The 12044-nt window shown below is 36.3% G+C and overlaps 1 protein-coding gene and 1 long non-coding RNA gene across 2 annotated transcripts in view; one reads left to right on the top strand and one right to left on the bottom strand.

The window, feature by feature from the left end:
* The window catches only part of LOC134793094 (uncharacterized), a 454735-nt gene that overhangs the window by 129612 nt on the left and 313079 nt on the right, over nucleotides 1-12044 (top strand). The window lies entirely within an intron of this gene.
* On the bottom strand, nucleotides 7437-11906 carry LOC134792655 (5'-AMP-activated protein kinase subunit beta-2). Its single transcript, XM_063763919.1, has 5 exons — nucleotides 11520-11906; nucleotides 11278-11424; nucleotides 10593-10724; nucleotides 10171-10269; nucleotides 7437-9616 (listed from the first exon to the last, which is right to left on the bottom strand). The coding sequence occupies exons 1-5, from the start codon at nucleotides 11838-11840 to the stop codon at nucleotides 9470-9472; spliced, it is 846 nt and encodes a 281-aa protein (XP_063619989.1). The 5' UTR covers nucleotides 11841-11906; the 3' UTR covers nucleotides 7437-9469.

Below are 12044 nucleotides of genomic sequence, written 5' to 3' on the forward strand. Positions count from 1 at the left end.
ACCATTTGTAATATTATTTATTGACTGTATCACAATTAATTTTATTGTATGTTTTAAGTAATGTGTTCCTTTTATGTTTATTAGCTTTATGAAAATAAATATCAAATACCTACTTATCAATTTAGTATTATTTGCGTAAGTACTTACATAGCCACACAGAACACCGTAACCCATACAACATATGTCTATCACAAACCAACACCGAGTTCCCTCGCACTTCTTTGAAGTTCATCATCAGGTCCATCTCGTGACATGAGACCTAACTGCTCACCTAGAGGATTCTAAAAAACCCATACAACATATGTCTATCACAAACCAACACCGACCCATATAACCATTCCAGTCGCAGAATCACAAAGTGGTAACTAAATGTCAGATGTGTCGTAACAGAGTCCACACAATGTGTCTAGAATTGTTTCGAAACAAAGTGTCGTCGCCGTGTCTACACTTTTCCGTAACAAGGTGTCGACACATTTGTGTGCACTTTGCGTGCGGTTTGCGACTAAATCTGACAGCAAATTTGTGACAGCAAATGTCAATATAAAATACCTCTTGAAAACCAAGGTTTGTCAAACTACTATTAGTGTCTCGTGTGCTCGTAATTCTAGTAAGTCATCATGGGCAATGCAAATGATAATAATCGACCGAAACCATATAAACACCCAGCACCCGTCAACCTTTTACAGAAAAGTTTTTAAAGAAATTCAATAAGCTACTTAGGTCAGGCAACGAATGCTCCAAAAGTTGTAGAGGGAAATGCTCGGAACACAATTTTTGACTCCGTAACTCGGTTTGACAAGTTACGAGGTGAACATATCAAAAGTCCCCGGCCGTAGCCCTTGAGCGGGGGGGAGAGAGGGGGCTTTGAAGGTCCCATTTTCCCGTTTTTCGATTATATCTCGGAAACTATGCATCTCAGCGACATGGCCACTTATACAAAATGAAAGTTAATTTAATTTGTTACAAGTTTATTCAGTCAATTTTTTCGATATGTTGAATAGTTTTTGAGATATCCGCTCTTGAAAGTTTATTAAGGGCTCTCAATTTTATCTTGATATATCTATATCAGTGAAGGTGCTAGGCCGTGTTTGGTATCGTTTTCGTATAAATCTGGGGTGCTGAATCCATTTAAGATATCACATTGACACCATTCCACAAAATAAAAATAAATCTTTTTAGGGTTCCGTACCTCAAAAGGAAAAAACGGAACCCTTATAGGATCACTCGTGCGACTGGATGTATGTCCGTCTGAATACACAAAATAGTTCTTTACCTATAGATGACAGGAAAACCTATTAGAAATGTGCAGTCAAGCGCGAGTCGGACTTAATGTACGGAACCCTTAATACGCGAGTCCGACTCGCACTTGGCCGGTTTTTTTTAAACTCTTCTTGACGCTTAACCGCTGAACCGATTTCGTTGAAATTTGGTATAGAAATAGTTTGCGTCCCGGAACAGGACATAGGATAGATCTTATAACCAAAATCATCTTTTGAAGGTGTGAAAAGTGGCGTGGAAATTTGTACGGGAAATCAATAACCGCTGAACCGATTTATATGAAATTTGGGATGGTCTACATCTTTGATTTAGTTAAAAATGATGAAAAAACATGACTTCAAACCTAAACTTAAACAGTATTAACTTCAAGAAGTCAATTCTGAATTCCCCCCTACACCTCATTTCACACCTTTAAAGGATGATTTTTGAGATAACTTATTATATCCTGTCTCGGGACTCAAAATATATGTGTACCAAATTTAAATTAAAACTGTTCAGCAGTTTAAGCGTGAAGAGGAGTTTAAAAGAAAGTATTTTAATAAGTTTATATGTATTTACTTCGGAATGGTGTCAATGTGATACCTTAACTAAATTTGGTACTGCGAATTTATACGAAAACGATACCAAACATGGCCTCGTAGCTTTACTGTTGTAGAAGTCAAAATAAAATTGAGAGCCCTAAATTCTTATTACTTGGCCAAACTTGTGTAGAAGGAAAAAGGTAAAATAAAAGTCTTCGGCAGGAATATAAGACACAAATATTTTTTTTTTTTGCGTTACTATTTCATTCATCAAATATAAACATACCTTGATTATACTATTCTAGTGAGATCCTCATAGATAAACAAAAACATTTACTTAAAAAATTACAAGGTCGAAATGTCACGGAACTTGTGAGAGTAATATGTGAAAAATATAAACTTTTATGACAAAAAAAATCTGGACACAATTTAAGAATCACCCAATTGCGTCGAGGAATCATCTGTATTTTTGCTTGTTTCATTACCTCCTCGCTTCTTTTTTGTCCTTTGTATTCTGTAGCAATTTGTTAGATCTGAAAATAAAGATAACTTGCGTCGTCACGGATGTCGATTTATAGGTTTTAGGGAGTGCAGAATTCGAAAACGATGATCATTTTATAATCCAAGATGGCTACGTATTTTGTTATAAAAGTGGAATCCAAAATCATCATTTTCGAAATCTGCGCCCCCTAAAACCTATAAAATGACATCCATGACGACTTTTATGACATAGTGCATGGCCGCCATCTTGGAATCCAAAATAGTCATCATTTTCGAAATCTGCGCCCCCTAAAACCTATAAAACGATATCCATGACGACTTTTATGACATAGTGCATTGCCGCCATTTTTAAATTGAAAATGTTATCATTTTCGAAATCTGCGCCCCCCAAAACCTATAAAACGACACCCATGACGACTTTTATGACATAGTGCATGGCCGCCATTTTGGATTTCAAAATGGTCATCATTTTCTAAATCGGGGCCCCCTAAAACCTATAAAACGACATCCATGACGACTTTTATGACATAGTGCATGGCCGCCATCTTGGAATCCAAAATGGTTATCATTTTCGAAATCTGCGCCCCCTAAAACCTATAAAATGACACCCATGACGACTTTTATGGCATAGTGCATGGCCGCCATTTTGGATTTCAAATGGTCATCATTTTCAAAATTGGGGCCCCCTAAAACGTATAAAACGACATCCATGACGACTTTTATGACACAGTGCATGGCCGCCACTTCGGATTCCAAAATGGTCATTATTTTCGAAATCGGCACTCCCTAAAACCTATATATCGACACCCATCTCGACTTTTATGACAAAGTGTTTTGCTACCATCTGCATGCAAGACATTTCTATTGTTTTTACGTACAAAAATGGCCCCCTGTCAACTTTCAATCGAGATTTAATCGATAATTTATTCGATTAATATTCAGATTAATTCAATTTCAATCTATGTTAGGTCGACTAAACTAATCGCGATTAAAATTTGAGAATTAACTTGTTTTATTAAATTAATTAGTCGAATAAACAGTTAATCGATTAATGCCCATCTCTGACCACGGCATTTTTACACTTTGAGAATATCTGAAAACAAATCAACACAAGGAGCCATTTTGCAAATCCAGTAACATACCAGTAACTTTGTTATTACTTTTGACAGCGCGTGTCATGTGTCAACACAGAGTCGACACAAAGTCGAAACATTGCAACTACTTTGTGACTGCAATATTTCTCAGCCTTAAACCATATTTATACATCATAATTAACAAGTTTCGTAGTATGTAAAGCGTTATTTCTGTTATTTAAGTATAGTATACGCATCGAAGTACTAAAAATGCTTCAAATAATATAGTTATAAACACAGGCACTGAGAAGTAAACAATTTCATTTCCGGCTAAACTAAAACAATGTGGTGGCGCGTTGATTATATTACACTTAGTTTATCAAATCACTCGAGCAGTTTAATTCCCCATAATAATTTAAGTCATATTGTAATATAAATGCAAACAATATATAATTACGTCTTGTAATCCGTTTTAGAGATGGCGTATTAATGTCACTTATTTTTATTTAAGTATTTTTCCATCTGACAGTTTCCATTTGACAGGAACAAAATGAACGAATGAACGAATGATTTTGGCATAAAGTAGTCGCAAACCCGAAACAATGTGTGCACACCAGTGTTGCCAGATGGTCACAAAAGTCACATTTTTCGTGACTTTTCGCCTTCTCGTGTGACATGTGCGTGACTTACGATCTTGAGGCAATTTTTGTGACTTTTTAAGCTAGTCGAATTTTGGACAAGTTTAGTTCTACCATTTGTATTATTTAGGAACGCGGTGAACGCACCCAAGTTGACACTTGCACTGACACCTACATCCACCATCATGTTTATTATAATAGTCGTGGCAAGATGAGACTTGTTACCTTGACATGACGGTGTCATTTAGTTTGATAGTAGTACTTTTTTTTTTTGTGTATGATTCATTTCTTTTGGCCTCATATCTCGAATATCTGTACGAATAGCATTATAATTACTGCGGACAAAAGTTTTATTACAAAATTTTCTACAAATTTGGTTATGTTCATTTTTACTCTGCGATCAATACTTTAGGAGCTACAGGCTGTTAAAGTTAAATAACAGATAAAAAATAGACGGTTTAAGAAAACGTCGTTTTTTCGTAATTGTTCATCATAAATAAAAAAAAATTGTTTAGGATAAGCAACCTAAGCGACCTGCTGATATAATATTAAAAAAAAAACCGGCCAAGTGCATGTCGGGCAATGCTCAGTGTAGGGCTGTAGGCTGTGTAGGGTTCCGTAGTTACCCGTCCGTCAAAATAGACTATTTGCAAAAACTCAAAAACTGCTAAACCGATTAGGTCCGCTATATTTTTCCTTGAAAGTACGTCTTTACTAAGTTTTACTTTCACGATTTTTTATATATTTTTTGGACCCATGGTTAAAATGCTAGGGGAACTAAAGTGGAAAACACAACTTTTTTTCTTTCAGATCGATTATTTCCGAAAATATTAAGTTGATCAAAAATGGTCCTTAAAGACCCTTATTCATTTTAAAAGACCTATCCAAGACACTCCACACTATAGGGTAAAAGCGAAAAAAATGTCGTTAGATAGGTCTTTTAAACGAATACGGGTCTTCAAGAACCATTTTTTGATCAACTTAATATTTTCGGAAATAATCGATCTGAAAGAAAAAAAAGTTGTGTTTTCCCCTTTAGTTCCCCTAACTTTTGAACCATGGGTCCAAAAAATATGAAAAATATCATAAAAACATAGCTTAGTAAAGACTTTCAAGGAAAAATATAGCAAACCTAATCGGTATAGCTGTTTTTGAGTTTTTGGGAATGTCTATTTTGACAGACGGGTAACTACGGAACCCTACACTGAGCATGGCCCGACATGCTCTAACCCGTTTTTTTTTTTATATTTTATCAGCAGGTCACTTAGCTTGCTTACTCCAAACTATCATTTTTATTTATGATGAACAATTACAAAAAAAACGACGTTTTCTTAAATCGTCTATTTTTTATCTCTAATTTAACTTTAACAGCCTGAAGCTCCTAAAGTATTGATCGTAGAGTAAAACTAAACATAACCAAATTTGTAGGAAATTGTATGACAAAACTTTTGTCCGAAGTAATTATAATGCTATTTGTAAGTACATATATTCGAGATTAAATATGAGCAAAAATAAGAAAAAAGGTACCGTTAACCCTCCCTGCACCCTCAGCACAACACCCCCTACCCTCGAGGACTTTTTTTATGTTTATCTGGACACCACAAGGTATACCTATACCAATTTTCAAAACTACACGAATTATTTCCGCAGATTTTTCTAATTTTCTTGGGTTATTGTAAATCTTAATTTTTTAACTTTCTCATTAACCCCCCAAAAGTAGCCCCCATGATTAAAATTCATTTGTTTACATTACATGACTTACATGTCCGTCTTTGGGTCACTAATTTCCACCAATTTGTACCAAATTTCAACTTAATTGGTCCAGTAGTTTCCGTGAAAATAGACTGTGACAGACGGACAGACAGACAGACAGACGCACGAGTGATCCTATAAGGGTTCCGTTTTTTCCTTTTGAGGAAAAATCATAAAAGGTTAGTAGATTTTTTGTGAAATATATTATTTTCTGAATTTCTTCTAACAAAATTGATTTACGTACCCATACAATACAATAATATAAAAATGTGACTTGAGCAGCAAAAACGTGACTTTTAGGGAAACGAAACGTAACTTATGACTCCAGAGCCCTGGCAACACTGGTGCACACGGCGACCACACTTTATGTCACTTTGTGTCATGTGTCGACCCTTCCCCATTTCTGGTAACTGTGTCGACACGGCGACGACTCTGCGACTGGAATTGTGACCGGAACAGACGGTGTCGACACAAGATGTGTCAACACCGCGTCGTAACGGCGACTGGAAATGGTTGTATGGGGAGTTCCCTCGAACTTCTTTGAAGTTCATCATCAGGTCCATCTCGTGACATGAGACCTAACTGCTCGCCTAGAGGATTCTAAATAACCCATACAACATATTTCTATCACAAACCAACACCGAGTTCCCTCGCACTTCTTTGAAGTTCATATTCAGGTCCATCTCGTGACATGCGGCCTAACTGCTCCGCTGGCCTAGAGGATTCTAAAAACACTTACACAACATGTTACCTATATATTATGTCTAAAATGGTACAATACGGTATGACGAAGCACGAAGTTTCCGCAACTGAAAAACCATCATCGTCACATCACTAGTCGAAAGGGATAGCGCATTGCATTTTCAAGTTGACGAAAAGGGACGGACATACTTCGCCTCTGCTTACTGACCAGTATAAAATGAACCCCGCGGACAAGAAACATTATTCAATGAAATAATGAATTTCGCTTTCCTGTGGGATGTTATTCCATCTGTTTTGTAAGTAGAAGTCTTAGATGACTTGCCACACCATTTTACGCTGCAATATCCCATGATTTCCCAATGAATTCAATAGTTTACGATTTATTTTCTTAGACTCGTGCACACTGCTAACAGGTCGTAACCTTGGGCGCAACTGATCGGAGCGGCGCGCGAACAATCTTATATTTGACGTATACACCATACGGGCGGTGACCGCGAGTCGTCCTATAAGCTCGGTCTATAGGGGTTGGTGTGTGCATAGCCATAATGTGGGCTTTTATAGTTTTATACTGAAACACATCCAACTTCTCAGTAGAGAGAGGCGCGATATTCAAATTTTCTATGGGAAGTTAACTCTTCGCCATTTTCTACTGACAGGGTCGCTGTGCCAGAGCAAAATTATTGTTTGTTTATGATATGTAAGCAAGTATTTAAGGTACATATTTACCTATGGGACATTAGTTGCCTAATTTTTTTTTTCATTTCATACAAGGTTAAAGTTTCGGAAACATCACATATTTTTGTATGGTTGTATGGGGAATTGGAGATCGATTCCATATCCAAAATGAAAGTCTCCGTTGTTTCCTGTAAAATTTTCCTGAAATTACCAAGAACTGTTCCAACTTTTTGAAAACTTTCCGCAACTTGCACATCTGTGGGTGAAACACGGGAGCAATATACAAAACGCATGTAACCGACGCGCATAATTTATTTCATACTAAAGTAAGTAATCATTAAATAGAATTTCTTACATTATAAACTTTCTTGGGAGACATCATTTGGGCTTCGTTGAGGCACATCACACTTAATATTTTGACAATGGAATTTTATTCAAGTTCAATTATGTACATCAATAAATTATTTTGCTAACCCTTTAACTGCAAAGAACGTCATATCACGCCGACATAAAACCGTTTTCCAAGCCATTATTTTCCATCTAGTACCTATCAGTAGAGTCGGGCTAGACTAAGTTTTCATGGCAGGTGCTACGTCGAGTACCTGTGGCGTTAATTATTTGATAGCGTGGTTGGAGTCTATCACTGATCAAATATTGTGATCAATAAGCAACAAATATGAGTTAGTTTCTAATAACCAGTGATCGTTAATTTTCCAGCAACTTTGGTGCAGCATTGTTGGTTAAAAGAATCTGTATGCCCTACTCAAGGTGGAATAGATAATTAGGGTTAATATTAACCTTAACCAATCCTCTCCCTAGAAAAAAATTGAAGAAAATTCTTTATTTTTACTATGCTGCACCAAAATTGTTGGAAAATTAACGATCACTGCTAATAACTTTTCATAAAAACTTACCTATTAAAAATCAAAGCTACATAGAGTACAACAGCATACTTGTAAGATTTTATTTAAGTATAATTATATTTCGGTAATTCTTGACGGCTACATATAGACGTCTTAGAATCCGGGGCACAACCTTTCGTCGACGTGGAATGACGTCGTTGACGGTCAAACGGTTAATCATTTCACCCGTTGCGAATGCGATAAAGTCGATAAACGAACAAAAATAGCATGTGCGTTTTACATAACTCTAAATTCCTCCATTTTTGTTAGAGTGACCAAGCCAACTATTTTAAATATTGCTTTATCCATGACTTATTATTATTAGCGAACTGTGACTAAGTTTTTGCCAATGCAAAAACACTATAACAATGACAAGAATACTGTTAGTACATTTCGCGTGAAGGGTAAATGTCTAATTGCTAAAACCTAAATAACAATATTATATTTACCTAGGCACACTGCTGAACAAATCGAAAAGGCAAGTACATTCAAACAATTTGACTCTGACACAAAAGTATATTCAATATGTAGTTGTATATTAATAATTTATAGTCTTGTTATTTGTATTTTATATGTAGTTTATTATGTCCTTCAGTTGTTTGCAAAAAATAGGGTAAATATTTTCTTATTTTTGACTGGTAGAGAATGCCTTTAGGCATTCAGTCTCCCATTTTTACATTGTGCAATAAAAATAAATAAATAAAAGTATAACATCATATCAGTATCAGCTATTCTGCGATCTTAACCAGATCGTCCGTCCATCTTTGGGCCTTCTATTCACACGCTGTTATTCCGCTGAACGTGATAAATGAATTCCCATGATGAACTAAAATTCTCGTAACGCTCGCCTTTAAGGATAAGTGTAGCTGTAAGCTGCTAGTGCATAAAAGTAAACACTTTCATTTTAGACTCTATTGCCTCAGCAATAGAGCCCATAGCCAGGACCCAGCAGCGTCTCTATCGCTCGAATATGCAAGAGCGGTAGATACGAATTCAAAGCGGCGCATATTTTTCATGGTCTTAAGTCAAATTGTTCCACTGTACATACCTGTACATACATGTACTAGGTTACAACTTTAGACCCCCATTGACGATCAAATTTCTTACACATGTTGATCGATTTCAACACATTGACTTATAAGGACGCGTATAACGCCTCGGACGTTTTGTGACGCCTATTAGGTATGTTTGGGACTCAAATTGTTATTATTTTAATTTAATGCGTGGCCAAGCCTTAACGGATTCACTGCCAGCGCGACGTTCGTAACCTATAACACGGGAAAACCCATATGTAGCGAAAATCGCCTCGAACAGAGAACCCTCCTAGCGGGTCACCGGCAGTGAAAGATGGGATTATATTATATTGGTAACAAAATTGATCCGTCTATGGGGGCTTGTCACCTTTATAACTACCATGACACCTTGACCTATATTGGCTTATACAGAAGGGTGGTGACGTATTTCTTCCGGTACCTATGGGTCGCGGATAGGACCATGACTCCATCTTTGATTGACAGCGCGTATAGATGGTTCAACATCACGTGGTTTGGTTCTGGTAGGAGAGTTGGTTCACACTGAAAAAAAAAGTGCATTTCACTGAAAGTTGAAAATTGAGGGTGCTGTATTTTAATGTAAGTATATGCTAAAAATGCCTATAATTAATATATTTTTATTGAAGTTTTGTCTCTATAAAAATAGTGAGGTCAGTCCAATTTTATGTTTTAATAATTAGTATTGTAGTCAATAAATATAATATAGGTACTTAGCATCTATAGCATGCGGCAATGTCTAAATTTTGCCTTTTTTATTAGGGTTCTGTACCCAAAGGGTAATAACGGGACCCTATTACTAAGACTCCACTGTCCGTCTGTCTGTCACCAGGCTGTATCTCATGAACCGTGACAGCTAGACAGTTGAAATTTTCACAGATGATGTATTTTTGTTGCTATAACAACAAATACTAAAAAGTACGGAACCCTCGGTGGGCGAGTCTTACTCGTAATTGTGCGGTTGTTTTTTATATTTAGTTCCCTCTGGTTGTATTTCATGTAGGTATGATATTATTTAAACAAAATATCCAAATTAAATTCTGATAGGTGCAGTAAAAAATAAGGACATTACTACTTACTGAAAGTGGTGTATCTTTGTTCAATATGACTTGTAATAGGTGAGGGGGCAATATTGGCGGCCCTGATACCTTCTCCCATGGTTTAGCTTGTGGAATTTCCTGAAATCAACAAACAAATAATTTAATAAGGAAAAAAAACCTTATCCCCGCTCATGTGTAATGTTTACACAAATATCTACAAGATAAATGAAGTACTTACTTAATAAATTAATTTACCAAAGATAAAAGACAGAAAAACCACAAAAAATCGTTTAACACATTCACTAACAGTGCTAGCATTAAGCATTATAATTATTATGAAGCCAGTAAAGGTACTACCTAATTTTTCTGGACATTTTCCGCAAGTCAACCATTGTACATACTTTACATAAAAAACGGAATCATTGAGCAGGTTCTACTGCAAAAAAAAGGCAAGTATTTACCTGTGAATACTCAGTCTGGGCGCTGCTGAGTACTCCTTCGCTGTCCTTGGCCAGAGCTTGGAACACCTCAAAGTCTGACAACTTCACCTTTACCAAGTTATTCTTGGATCCCATGCCATTGTCAACTAATTTCTGTAAACACAAAATGGCCCATTAAATTAATTATTTTACTGAGTATTGCTTATTGTAGTTTCTGTCCTGAGGGTGTAGCCAAGATGATAATTGTACATCAACAAATGCCAAAAAGGAAGAATGATTTGGATGACAGATGCTATGAAAAGTCACATGACTATTTCCATACAGTATTTCAGTTTTGATTTACTGATAGATATCAATGTTCAACAAAATTGTTCATCAAGTTAATGATATACATATGGTATGTATATGTGCAAAACAAGTAAATATATGTGTTAGACAACCATTGTTTTTTTATTAAACTAAACTTTACTTACTCTTTTCCCTTTATACTGCATACGAAAAAATTGTGAGGTTGATGTGGGTAAGTGTTGCCACTAAACGCAAGTAAGTAAAGTATGAACTCGCAACAAACACTAATCAATGTGTAGACGCCCATCTACACAGGCGCCTGTCTACACATTGGGGCCTCCCAATATGAAGACCACACTTAGCTGTATGCCATAATTACCCGTATTGATCAAAAATAATCAACATCATAATAGCTCACCACTGTAGGGTCATTGCGCCACTCTCCATCCACAAAATACTTGTACTGGTGTTCGCCTTCCGGGAGGTCTATTATGGTCACAAAATCTCCATGACTCTTCACCATAGGAATTGTCTTCCAGTCAGTAAATGTTCCACTAATGAAAACCTAAAAGTAATCGTCATTATACTTTGTCCTTAAAATCAAATATTTTATCAATAATGGAGAGAAAAGTATGTACCAAAATTTTATCGGAAAAGTACCTGTTTACCACCACCTTCCCATCTAAACACAGTGGGCAATACTTTCGATTCGTCCGTAGATTTACTGCCTTCAGTCAACGTGTTTGATCGTTCACGCATAACACCGAATTCTTCCTCGCTCTCAGGCACGGCCTTGGTATAATAAGGGGCCCCATCCTCAATGTTATTGTCGTCATCTCTTCCACTTCGATCATCGTCTACCTTTTTGTCAAACGTAAAAGCCTCGCCTTCTTTGGTTGGGGAAGATGGACCAGCGCCTGTTGGTTTGGCTGCAGCATCTTTATGCCATTCTTTGGGATGATTACTACCTGCGTTTCCCATTATGTATATAAATAGTCAACCAAATTAAACCTCACATTTGGGGAAATAATATAAATTTTAGACTTGTGCACTAAAAGCAAAAATGTCATTGTCAATCAAAATACCAGTCCGAATTGGACTTACTACTTTTCATAGAACTGGACATGCTAAATTATGTAGTATTTTTGCTATGGAAATATTAATTTATTTGTATTAACTAAAATA

The sequence above is a fragment of the Cydia splendana genome, chromosome 1 (assembly GCF_910591565.1).
Source record: "Cydia splendana chromosome 1, ilCydSple1.2, whole genome shotgun sequence".
NCBI lineage: Eukaryota > Metazoa > Arthropoda > Insecta > Lepidoptera > Tortricidae > Cydia > Cydia splendana.